Source organism: Lucilia cuprina, chromosome 3 (genome assembly GCF_022045245.1).
Source record: "Lucilia cuprina isolate Lc7/37 chromosome 3, ASM2204524v1, whole genome shotgun sequence".
Classification (NCBI taxonomy): domain Eukaryota; kingdom Metazoa; phylum Arthropoda; class Insecta; order Diptera; family Calliphoridae; genus Lucilia; species Lucilia cuprina.
In genome coordinates, this window is record NC_060951.1 from 57,117,306 (window position 1) to 57,131,409 (window position 14,104).

The following is a 14,104-nucleotide window of genomic DNA, read 5'->3' on the forward strand; positions in this document are numbered from 1 at the left end:
AATTTGTTATTGCATCAGGATGGTTCTAAAATGGCAGTTCGCTTAGCTGGTGGTCTCCAGAAAATGGTTACCTTGTTGCAGCGTAATAACGTCAAGTTCTTGGCCATCGTTACAGATTGTTTACAGATTCTTGCCTACGGCAATCAAGAGAGTAAACTAATAATTTTGGCTTCTGGCGGTCCCAATGAATTGGTGCGCATTATGCGCTCCTACGACTACGAGAAGTTGTTGTGGACCACTTCACGTGTTCTGAAAGTTCTCTCAGTATGTTCTAGCAATAAGCCAGCCATTGTAGATGCTGGTGGCATGCAGGCCCTCGCTATGCACTTGGGCAATCCATCGCCCCGTTTGGTGCAGAACTGTTTGTGGACATTGCGTAATTTGTCCGACGCTGCCACTAAAGTCGATGGCATGGAGGCCCTTTTGCAATCCTTGGTGCAAGTATTGGCATCCACAGATGTTAATGTTGTCACTTGTGCAGCTGGCATACTCTCGAATTTGACATGTAACAATCAACGTAATAAGGCTACAGTTTGTCAAGTCGGTGGTGTTGATGCTTTAGTACGTACGATTATAAATGCTGGCGATCGTGAGGAAATTACTGAACCAGCCGTCTGTGCTTTGCGTCATTTGACAACACGTCATGCTGATTCGGAAATGGCTCAAAATGCCGTACGTTTGAATTATGGTCTCTCGGTGATTGTAAAACTTTTACATCCACCATCTCGTTGGCCATTAATTAAGGCCGCCATTGGTCTGGTACGTAATCTGGCTTTGTGTCCAGCTAATGCAGCTCCATTGCGTGAACATGGAGCCATACATCATTTAGTACGTCTATTAATGCGTGCTTTCCAAGATACCGAACGTGTAAGTTGTTGTTTTTTATTTTGAATTGCAAAAATTTTCATATAAATTATGTTTACTTTAGCAACGTTCTTCTGTGGCCACTACTGGCTCACAACAGCCTTCGGCCTATGCAGATGGCGTTCGTATGGAGGAAATTGTTGAGGGCACTGTGGGTGCATTACACATTTTAGCACGAGAGTCTCACAATCGTGCTTTGATTCGCCAACAGTCGGTAATACCGATATTTGTACGTCTGCTATTTAATGAAATAGAGAATATACAGGTGAGTTATTTGTTCTTGTCTTTTGGGAAATTATGTGTAAACAAATAATGTTTTTTATTGTTTATTTAGCGCGTTGCCGCTGGAGTTCTTTGCGAATTGGCCGCAGACAAAGAAGGAGCCGAAATCATTGAACAAGAAGGAGCCACTGGCCCCTTAACTGATTTATTGCATTCACGCAATGAAGGCGTTGCTACTTATGCCGCCGCTGTTCTATTCCGTATGAGCGAGGATAAGCCGCAAGATTACAAGAAACGTCTCTCTATCGAGCTGACCAATTCACTTTTACGTGAAGACAACAACATATGGGGAAATGCCGATCTAGGCATGGGTCCAGATTTACAGGTTCGTTATGTTTAATGTTATTTTTCCCCAAAAATACTTAATGCAATACAATAAAATTACTAAAATTTTTGAAAACCAAAAAGAACAGTTGTAAAATAAGCAGATAAAAAAATAACTAAAAAATAATTTATAGATTATTGTATATATAAAACAAAGAATTTTATTTTTTTTTTTTCATTTAATGTAAGATTAGTTACTGAATATTTGAATATTTCTATATCTAAAATAAACATCGTATATTTTGCATTTTTTTTTATTTAAAACAAAAAAAAAAAAAATAAGTTTATTTTTAATTTTTCTCTTTGATTTTTTTTAAACAAGTTTATTTTCTGTAAAATGTAGTTGAAATTAGTGGAAAAGCAAAAAACTTCTTATTGTTGTTTTCATATAAAATATTATTAGTGAGCAAAATTGTTAGTTTTATTTTATCATATCATTTATGTTTTTTAGCTTTAAATGTTGTATTTTAATTATTATTAACCTTTTTTTTTTGTTATTTTTTATTAATTAATTTTTATTTTCTATTTTTTTTTTATTTTTTTATTTTTATGATTTTCGTTTTTTGCAAATTATCACAACTACCACAACTGCTACCTACTACTTATTACCAACACCAAACGTAAACTCTACCACCCCACCATCACGTAAAATTGATAAAACCCCCCTGCACCTGTTGAAAAATTTCTTCAAATTTGGCTAAACTTTTTTTAATTCTTAACAAAAAAAAATGTGTTTTGGTGGCCCCTCGTATTGAAAATTCCCCGATTTCCCCCCTAAAAATAATTAAATTTTTAATGGTTAATGTGATCAAATTACATAAAACTAAAACAAAAACAAAACAAAAAATCAACCTATCAACCTACTATTTACAATGTGACATTTTTCTGTTACCATTTTTAACAACAACACATACAATATTAAATATCGAATTGAATTTCGTTCGAAACGAAATCGAAATCATTTTGAAATCATCCCAAATGTTAAATGTTTACATATATAAACCAAAAAAAAATATATCAAACCTCGATATATATATATACACAGGATATGCTTGGTCCAGAGCAAGCATATGAAGGCCTCTATGGTCAGGGGCCACCGAGCGTACACAGCTCCCATGGCGGTCGTGCATTCCAACAAGGTACGTATCTCTAATCCCATAATTTTGTGTGTTTTTTCTTTAAATTAATAATTGTTCTTTTACCAAACAACCCACCTACCCATAAGCCCCTCGATCGAAACCACCATTATCAGTAAAACTATAAAAACAAAAAACAATTACAAAAACTAAATCAAAACCAATAATAAAGCATGTAGAAAGTTATTCATATACAAACAAGACAAAAAAGAATAACATATTTGTAAAAGTTTAAAAAAATATTAAAAAAAAATATAACAAAAATACAATAAATTCTTGTCACATGCGCTACATACGTTCACAAAACAAACAAAAAACATACGTTTCTTCCACTCGTTCAAATGTTTGTTAGTTCTTATTATCATCATAATAACGATTTCTTATTTCTAATAACCTCCACCAACACTATTAATCCCCACCATCACTAACCCAACCATACGTTTGTGCAGATATTTAATGAGACCCCTTTGTTTTTGTTAACCCTGTGTCCTGTTTTATCACTTGTAATCATTCTCTCTCTCTCTCTTCATATAATTTGTTACAATTTTTTCTTGATAATTTATTTTGTTCAATACTCTCTCTCTCTTTTACATTAATATACGAATACATACAATTGTTTTGATTTTCAATTTAATTTACATATTAATACGAGTAGTAGTTACAGTTTTAAATAAAGGAGAAATGTTTAACTTTCTTTGAACACTACTTTTTTTAATTTGACACATCAGCAACCCGCGTTACAAGGTTCAACTTATAATTTACTTAAATGAAATTTCTACAATAGTTTTTTTTTATTTTTATTTTAATTATTTATGAAAATCTAATCTAAATTTTAAATTTCATAAAAAAACAACTTAGAGGGCTATATTCTTCAATGTCGAATCTTGAATACCCTTCATCTGTAAGCATTTTTTTTTAGAAATTTACATATTAATTTAGAAAAGCTTAAAAAGCATCGAAATCCTAAGATTTTCAGAATTTCTTCATCTGAACTGAAATTTGTGATATCGTGTCCTGAAACTTTAAAAAAACAGAATTTTTAGCCCTTTTTGAGACGTTATAACAGCGTCAAGACAGTGCCATCTGAAAGTCCATTCTATTAACTTTAAAATAAAGTTTTAAAACATCTAACAAAACTTCCTTCTAATTCGAGATATAGTGCGAAGGGTATTATGCTTTATAAACTTAAAATAAAACTACATTTTAGAACTTTTTCATACGTTTAACAGCGCCATTTGAAAGTCCATTCTATCAACTTTAAAATAAAGGGCTAACATCTGACATAACTTCCTTTTTCTTAGAGATATCTTCACTAAAAGTTTGAAAACTCATGGGTTTTGGTAGTACTATAGTGCAAAGGGTTTTATGCTTTATAAATGTAAGATCCACTCATATCTGACAATGTTTCAATCGACTGATTCGACTCAACGTTGTCTGTTCGTTCGTCAACTTTATCATCCGAACTATTGACAGATTTATCATAACACAGATTAAACGGTTAAAGCTTAAGAGATGACAGGAGATTGGTCTCACCCCAAATAGATTCACTAAGACGGATTTTTCGGAAATTCGAATGTACTTATTTATTTTTTAAGCTGGTACTTTTATACTATTGATCCTAAAAACATAAAATTAAGCATGTGGAGCCCGGAATTAATAACAATATAAAAAGAATCTAAAAAGCATCAATCAATATGATTTAATGAAAATCTATAAAAAGACACCGTCTGGTACATTTACAATAATTTTATACCAATACGATGAGTATAGCGAAGCACACTGGGTATAGCTAGTTTTCAACTGTTTTAATCCCTGAGCAAAAGAAAACACTTTGTTTTTTTTAATATAAATAGAAAACTTCTCGAATTATCAAGAGCGCGTTTCAGTTAAACTTGGTTTAACTTGCTGTTAGATTAAACTCGAAACAAATTAAGACGGACTTTAACCGATGATTGTGTTTTTCAGTTATGGATTTAAGTTCAATTAACTTTGTTAATATTGCCAACTTTTCACTCAAAAACATAAACAATGAACAGCTGTTTTTTGCAAATAATACTTTTGTAAAATGAAAAATTTTGGAAAAATGTTTAATAAACATTTAAAACAATAAAAAATAAAACAAAACAAATCAGAAAATTGCAATTTACCTAAAATATTAAGTTTTTGTTTTTCCGAAATCATTGTTTTATTGTTTTTGTTAATTGCGTTTTCTCACTTACATATAACTTAAGTTTAATTGACCAATAATACTCAGTTAAACTAAGATTACTGTCTACTGAAAAACGCAAAACATTTATTAAACTAGGTTTAAACAAAGAATATAGATTATATTTATCTGAAAACCCCGCCCTAAAGATTCGCATCTCACAGATATCTAAAAGGAATCGGAAAATTATAGAAGGTGAAGGGTATAGTTACAGAAACTATTGGTCCGTTGCCAAAAGTTTCTGTAAAAATTTCTGAAGTTTTATAAAATAGTCGAACTTTTGTTAAAAATTAAAAAAATTTGTGATTTTTTGTTTTAAATTACTACAACAACATTTGTTGTGCACCTTCTTATGATACATTCACACAAACACACATCACATTTCACCAAATAATTACTTCTTTCATAGTTTGTTTTTTCAATTACAAATCATTTGATTGTTATTATTATTATTTTTATTTTATTATTATTTCATTACTCTTGTTTTTCATTAGAAATTGAACAAACAAAACAGAAATTGAACGTTTTCTTTTTATGTAAATATAATGAACATGCAACAACAATGTGTAAACACCTCCTAAAAAAAAAACTATTTTGTATTATACTATATATTTTAATATCACAAATTACCAAACCAGCCATATAGAAACAATCTGACATTCACTTCTATAGCATAAACGTTAATTAAATGATTTAGTCAAAAATAAAACTAATAATAATAAACGTATTTTTATTTCTTTTTTACTTGACCAACAAAAATGCTCTCGCATTATTTTAATGCTCCTGTGTGCTATTTTGGAATACAATTTAAATAAAAATTAACAAAATTTTACAAAAAAAAATGAACCTAATAAAACTTAACACTCTTCACAAACAGTTGAGCCAGCCTAACATATATCATCATTAAATGCAAATTTAAACTCCGAATTTATTTAAAAATTAAAAAAAAAAAACGGAAAAATTTTATAAATTAACCAGAAAAAACTCTTATTTAACAACTTTAATAAAAAATTAGCTGTTTTTCGAACCAACTAAAAAAATTAACACAACGAGAGAGTAGTGCATTCAAAATAACAATTTTGCAAAAAAAAAGCAGTGTACACATTAAATTATAAACAAAAAATATAATATATACGCAATTAACGAAAAATAATATTTAATAGTTATTTACTGCAAACAATAATAATCTCTTAAAACTTCTTCTATTTCAACTGAATTATGCTCAAAAAAAAATGTTTGTTGTCCTGCAAAATCTCACTTAAAACTTGTAGGTGATTGTCATTGTCTATCAAATCAAGAAATACAATTAAAATTTTTTAACAAAATATATATAATTATACAAATTTATGTTATATTATTTCTGTACATTTTGGAGATAAATCTATATAACAAATATGTATTACAATTATAAAGGTGTGACAAATAATAGTTGGTACAGATCAATTAGAGTGGATTTTTAAGTTGTCAATCAAATAACAATTTATAAACAGATTAGTTAACCTAAAAATAAATTGATTTCTTATGTTAATCTCCTTTGATGTTTTTGAGTACAAGATTAAACTTTGCAGTGTTGCCATACATAACAACAGAAAACTATTCACTGTTTATTATCAAATGTAATATGAAAATTAATGAAAAAATATATTGTGAAGTCTCTATAATCGATAAGTCAATCATTTTAATGTTTATTTTAGTAAAAATTTTATTAATTTTTTTGCATCAGCTGTTTACACCAGGGATGGAAAAAGTGATCTCAGTATCAAAATATATTTCAGAAAGTACTTTTTTGGGTCTCAAAGTACTTAGGTTAGGTTAGGTTGATAGGAGGATGTGTACTACATCAAATCTGAAAAAATACACCAAGGCCACAATCGGGCCTGTTGCTCTTTATCGTGAAAAAAAGAACTGAATGAATTATTTTCAGTGTTCAGAAACTGTGTTTCCTGAAGGTAATTCCGAAAATCTTCCAGCCAGTGTTTATCAGGAATGTTATTTCGGAACTTCCAAGATACTTGGATCTAACTTCGACGATTGTCGGGCAGTGACAAAGAAAGTGCTCCAGAGTTCCACTGTCCTCTCCACATGATCTATGTACGTCTGAATCTGCACATCCAATTTTGCATGTGCTCGTAATCGTGTTTGTCTACTCCGAATACGTACTATCTTGCTAACTTCAGACTTGCTTATTTTTAGGAGATTTGTCGTATTGCTCTTATCAGGGTCACCCCATAGGATTTTCGTGGTTCTACTCACTGTTTCATTATTCCAAGAGGTCTTATGGGATTCTCTCACCCATATTTTTATTTTAGCTTTTGTTGCGTCGAATGGTTTTGCGTTTGTCAGGTTAACTGCCTCGAGCTTCCTTCCCTTTAAAGCTATTACATTCGCTCTTTCGATACCGACTATTCCCGAGTGGGCTGATACCCATATGATGTGAAACCTACCTCTGGGAGAGTATTCAGTTAAAGCTTTCTTACAATCCAAAGTACTAAAATATTTTTTTTTTGCTAAACGTTTGTAATTTCTGAAATATATTTATACATTTTTAAATTAGAATGGGCGTTATATGTAGCCCTGAAAGTATCAAATAAGACTCGGGAGTACCACGATACTTTTGCACATCAAGTAGTATCAAAAAAAGTACCATAGTACCAATTTTGCCATCCCTGGTTTACACTTTTGCATTTCCTGCTCAAGTTTAAAACACCTCCATTGGGCGCTTAAACTAGCAAACAAAATTAACTAATTGAGTACTCAAACACAACTTTCGGGGATTAATTTTAATTCACCTAATCCTTCACCTAAAGATTGTACATACACACAAATTATCTTCATAGCAAACAACAACAATATACTCTTCCACTCTCATATTAGCAAGAGTAAAAAAAGGAATACAAAAACCAAGTGCTCAACCAAAAACATTAGTAACAAAATAAAAGTAGTAAAGATGAAACTAAACCATTTAAGTAAAAATCATTTTATAACTGTTATTCTGAGTGATTTATATTAAAAAACAAAAATAAATAACAATTCAATCACTTTTCTTATGTTGCTCAGTTATTTTCAGTCTCTGCTATAAGCTAATGTCTTATAAACACCTCAAATATTTAATTGTACAATTCACAATCGATGTTGTAGCGTTGTATGCGTATTATGTCAGCATATGACAATAGTTATATTAATGTTGTTGGTATTGGGTTCTAAAGCTCTACCACAACTCCTACGACAAAGTTTCAAGTGTTTTTTAAAAGTTGTAAGAAAGTTTGTTGTCAAAAAATTCAATTGATTTTGACATAAAAAACGATAAAGTGGTAACACAGAAATCACTAACAGACAGCTGTTTACCAAAACAAAAAAAAAAAATTATTTTTGGACATTATGTGTATGTTTGTATGTTTATTTTGATTGTTTTTTCATCATTGACTAAATAGTCGACTAAACTGTAGTGTTACTCAGTAACTCGATTCGAATGAAAAACATTTCGAATTTATATGTTAAATACATTGTGTTTCGAAAACATTTTCTTTCGAATCGAAATACAGAGTAACCCCCCTGGTGACTTGTGGAAACTTGTCGACAGGTTTCCTTCAGGGTTGTTGCAAAGATCTGTTTACAATTACATACTATTGCAAACAAAAAGTCGAAAAGTAGAAAAGTCGGAAAAAGTAGAAAAGTCGGAAAAAGTCGAAAAGTAGAAAAGTCGGAAAAAGTCGAAAAGTCGACTATTTATAAAATACTTATAGTCGAAAAGTCTACTTTTAATTAAATGAATAAGTCGGAAAGTCGAAAAATCGACTTTTCATAAAATGCAAAAAGTCGAAAAGTCGACTTTTCGTTTCAACTATAGAACCCTAAACTGTACCTTTACTCTTACTTACTGTTATTTGCCATTTTACCTTTTGTAAAATATGTATTTTTAATATAGATTTTTCTCTACATAAAATGTTATTTTTCAGTTTGTTTTATGTTTTGTTTTAAACAAATGTTAATGTTGTTTTGTTTAATTTGGCTTTTCTGTTCAATATTTCTTAAAAAAAAGGAAATTTTCAAATAGAAATCCATGCTTATATTCTCTTTTATTTACTATATGATTTTCATTATACATTATCATTTAATTATACAAATACAATTCTTTTTTGTTTTGTTGTTTTTGCATGTTTGACACGGTTTCTTCATTTTAAAATGCTTTTTTTCGGCATGAAGTCAAAAAGAATTTTTTTCGATATTATGAAAAATAAATATTTTTTTTTAAAAGAACATTAAACAATGTATTCAGTTCGAAGTTTAAGTTTAAATAGTTTCCTGCATAAATTGAGACAACTTCACATACGCTTGTATGCAGTACCCTTCAAAGGACTGGTCTTAAACTTATCCAAATATATGAAAAATAACATTGTAATGCCCTAGATGAGGACCATGTACATCTATATATGCTAGTGCAGGGTCCCTGCACAGATTAATATTACTTAACGAGTAACCCCTAAGGGCGGGTTTCTTACTACTCAGTTAAACTAGGCTTAACTCGCTGTTAGATTAAACTCGGAAGAAATATAGGCGGATTTTAATCGATGATTATGTTTTGCAGTTATGTATTTAAGTTCAGTTAACTTTCTTAATATTGCCAACTTTTCACTCAAAAACATAAACAATGAACAGCTGTTTTTTTTGCAAATAATACTTTTGTAAAATGAAAATCTTTGGAAAAAGATGAAATAAACATTTAAAACATTAAAAAATAAAACAAAACAAAACAGAAAATTGCAATTTACTTAAAATATTAAGTTTTCGTTCTTCCGAAATCATTGTTTTAATGTTTTTGTTAATTATATTTTCTCACTTATAACTTAAGTTTAATTGGCCGGCCAATAATACTCAGTTTAACTAAGATAATAAGGGCGAGTTTTTCTGATAAAGATAGTCTTCATTCTTTGGTTAAACCTGGTTTAATATATGTTTGGTGTTTTTCAGTTATCAGTAAAGTTACTTATTATCTTAGTTTAACTGAGTGTAATTGGCCAATTAAACTCAAGTTATAAGTGAGAAAACACAATTAACAAAAACAATAAAACAATGATTTCGGAAAAACAAAAAACTTAATATTTTAAGTAAATTGCAATTTTCTGATTTGTTTTGTTTTATTAATTATTGTTTTTAATGTTTATTTAACATTTTTCAAAATTTTCCATTTTACAAAAGTATTGTTTGCAAAAAACAGCTGTTCATTGTTTATGTTTTTGAGTGAAAAGTTGGCAATAATAACAAAGTTAACTGAGCTTAAATCTAAAACTGAAAAACACAATCATCGGTTAAAGTTCGCCTAAATTTGTTCCGAGTTTAATCTAACAGCAAGTTAAGCCTAGTTTAACTGAGGAGTAAGAAACCCGCCTTAAGTAACGTTTCTGTTTACTGAAAAACACAAAACGTATATTAAACTAGGTTTAAACAAAGAATGCAGATTATCTTTATCTGAAAAACTCCACCCTAAACTAATTCAAATGAACATCATATATACAATACAATAAGAGAAATTCCAAAATAATCTCTTGCTGAAATTAAAGGAGCAACTTGGTCCTATGTTATGCATTGTTTTCATAACAATAAACATGTTTCATGCCTCTCTAAGGAATGAATTTTACTTCAGTTTTGAAATTATTCATTAGATGATTTCTTTCCGAGAGTAGCTAAAGATGTTTTTAAACAAACTGATCGAAATTGCAAAATTAAAACCATTCTAATGAGAATAAAAAAACATTTTTGTTTTCATCATTCATTAATCTACAAACGGATAGAATTGAATGGAATTCGAATATATGAAATCAACTCTAAACTAAAGAAGCTGAATAACAATCAAATTAAATTTTCGAAAACAATCTCATCATTGTGATCAAAAATCATATATTTTTTTTAAAGCATGGTTATTTTTTTTTCTTTAAAGCATGATAAATAGAATTTTCTTTTTCATACAACATATTAATTTTTGTTCTGATTTTGTTAATGCCAAATATTTAATACATTATATCGATGTATTTTAAATACAATTTAAATACATTTATTTTAAAAGTTCAAAGAAAAATTCACCTTAATATTGAAGCATATTAATTTGTAATTTTTATTTTAATTCTTTTTATTATTCAAGCAGGATATGATACTTTACCAATAGACTCTATGCAGGGTCTTGAAATCAGCAGTCCCGTAGGAGGCGGCGGCGGTGGTGGTGCCCCACCAAGTGCTGCACCAACTTCACCCTATTCCATGGATATGGATGTTGGTGAGATTGATGCTGGTGCTTTGAATTTTGATTTGGATGCCATGCCAACACCACCCAATGACAACAACAATTTAGCTGCTTGGTATGATACAGATTGTTAAACCGCAGAAGAATTACAAAGAAGAAACAAGAAAGAAAAAGAAAAATAACATTGCATTTGAAGAAAAAAAAAATCAAAATATACATTACAACTAAATGTAGCTATTTTAAATATTTAAGAAAATAATAACAACAACATATAAAAAGGGAAACACCACACCACAATACATCTTTTTGAAAATTTGAAACAATTATAAAAACGTCTTCTAAGGGCTGTTGCAGCTGCTGTTTGATTTAAGAAAAAAAATTATATACAACAAAAAACAACAATTTATAACATATTTAGCATATACATACATACATGGAAATATAACAATTTTTACGAATAATTCTATTAATTAATAACATTTACCTTACGTAAAATGTAATGACAACACTTTATATTTTTTTTTTGTTTTAAAGTTTATATTTTTTATTAACTTTTTATTCTCTCGTTTAATGAAACGTTTTTTTTAAGCACTTTTAACATTTTTTTATTATTACTATTTTATATGACGAAAAGCAAAAACATAAAAGAAAATAAGAAAACACAAAAATACCCCCATTTTTTTAGTAGTATTAAAATATAATAAACAAAATTCCGTATGCATTTTATTTTTTTTTTTTATTACGGAAACATTAAAACAAACATTTTCTTTTTTTTTTTTTTCTTTTTCAAAAACTAAACATTTTGTAATTATGACTAGTGGTTAAAAAGTTTAAAAAATAACTGAAGAATTTAAATAGTTGGGAATTTTGCTCTAAAAGGTTTTTCTGTTTCTTTATAAAGTTTAGTAATTTGACCAAATTTATTATTATTTTTTAATTTTTTGGTGTTTTATTAATATTTGCAAAAAAAAACTTAAATAAGAAATATGTAGACACTTTTTAAAAACATAACAGTGTCAAGCAACTTAAAATAAAAAAACATTTTATCGAATTTAAAAAAAAAATATACAAAAATATATAAAATTAAAAAAAATCTAAAACAAAGATACACAGAAAAAACTTTTTAAATGTTACTTAATAAAAAAAAAAACTTGCGGATTACATATGGTAAATAGAAAGCCAAAATAATAGACAAACAATTTACAATTACAATTAATAAAAATAAATAGTAAAATAACATATATTTGCAGTAAACTCATAGATATATCAAACATTTAATTAAAAACAAACACACATCAATATAATTTGAAAATAAATTTTCGTTTTGTTCATGTTCTACTGTGTCGACGGACATTACAAATGGATTTAAATATCTAAAACAAACATTTTTCTTTGCAATACTATGAATGACGTATCGAAAGAAAATAAAAAAAATGAAATATTAAATTAATATAAATACATATATTAAGTATTACCAAGATAATATATCAATAAAATGGTAAAAATAATAATTTGTGTGATTTTATTTTTTGGCGTTTTTTTCAGCGTTTTATTCTGTTACTACACTTCAAAAAAAGTCTGGAAAAAGTTTTCCATCACAACTAGTAACACAAAATGCATCAAATTTCGAATGAAAACCTATGAATTTTATATTAGCGTGTCATTAAAGGGATGTTGTTCATTTTAGACAATATTTAAGTACTTGTAATCTTATTTTAAGGGCGGATTTTTCGGATAAAGATAATCTACATTCTTTGGTTAAACGTGGTTTAATATATGATTTGTGTTTATCAGTTATATACTTATTATCATAATTTAACAATAAAATAATGATTTCGGAAGAACAAAAACTTAATATTTTAAAGATTATATAAATTTTTTCTAAAATTTTTCATATTACAAAAGTAATAATTGCAAAAAATAGCTGTTTATTGTTTATGTTTTTGACAGAAAAGTTGGCAATACTAACGAAGTTAACTGATCTTAAATCCATAACTGAGGGCGAGTTTTTCTGATAAAGATAATCTTCATTCTTTGGTTAAACCTGGTTTAACCAAACTTATTATCTTAGTTTAACTGAGTGTTATTGGCCAATTAAACTAAACTTATAAGTGAGAAAACACAATTAACAAAAACAATAAAACAATGATTTCGGAAGTACAAAAACATAATATTTTAAGTAAATTGCAATTTTCTGATTTGTTTTGTTTCATTAATTATTGTTTTAAATGTTTATTTATCATTTTTCCAAAATTTTCCATTTTACAAAAGTATTGTTTGCAAAAAACAGCTGTTCATTGTTTATGTTTTTGAATGAAAACTTGGCAATACTAACAAAGTTAACTGAACTTAAATTTAAAACTGAAAAACACAATTATCGGTTAAAGTCAGCCTAAATTTGTTCCGAGTTTAATCTAACTGCAAGTTCAGCCTAGTTTAACTGATGATTAAGAAACCCGCCCTGAAAAGCACAATCATCGGTTAAAGACCGCCTAAATTTGTTTCGAGTTTAATCTAACAGCGAGTTAAGTCTAGTTTAACTGAGTAGTAAGAAACCGGCCCTTGCCCTTTAACTTTGTTAAAACACTTCACATTCCGTTTAAACATAAATTTATAATAATACGTGTAGTAAGGGGAAGAGTTTCACAAAATAATTCACAAATATTTTTATATAATCCGTAACGGTTATCACACATATAAACTTGGTTACACTTTTTAGTTCTTGCTGAAATACAAGAAATCGCTAGAATTAACCTTAATAGTGAAAATGTTTTCATGAGACCAAATTTGAAAACAGCTAAATTATCATCATTATTCTAGACTCCTGCACCAAACAGACCAATCTAGCCGCTAAGAATTTTAAAAGGCAACGTCGATACTTTTTTTTAAGTCGATTTGACTCATTTAAAAAAAAATACAACCCTATCGAATAATTGGAAAAAACCGATAAAAGTAAATAAATTTAATAATACTCCTAATTTTATTGCCAACATTTTAAAAGAAATTTTAATTACATGCTGAAATTGAATTCAATTTGTTTTTTTTTTTTTTTTTTTT

General features: G+C 28.5%; 1 protein-coding gene across 9 annotated transcripts in view; it reads left to right on the plus strand.

Moving 5' to 3' along the window:
* Positions 1–11,481, plus strand: part of LOC111681485 (armadillo segment polarity protein) — a 23,433-nt gene extending 11,952 nt beyond the window's left edge. For 2 of the 9 annotated variants that reach the window (XM_023443272.2, XM_023443273.2), the window contains exons 3-7: positions 1–867; positions 929–1,129; positions 1,199–1,471; positions 2,516–2,609; positions 10,949–11,481. The exon at positions 1–867 is cut by the window's left edge and continues 773 nt beyond it. In XM_023443272.2, the coding sequence (XP_023299040.1) occupies positions 1–867; positions 929–1,129; positions 1,199–1,471; positions 2,516–2,609; positions 10,949–11,181 (1,668 nt within the window). In that variant the 3' untranslated portion in view covers positions 11,182–11,481. Of the gene's footprint in view, positions 868–928; positions 1,130–1,198; positions 1,472–2,515; positions 2,610–5,689; positions 6,084–10,948 lie in introns of all 9 variants that reach the window. The other 7 variants (XR_006940440.1, XR_006940438.1, XR_006940439.1 and 4 more) reach the window with 7 other exon arrangements.
* Positions 11,482–14,104: the final 2,623 nt, after the last annotated feature.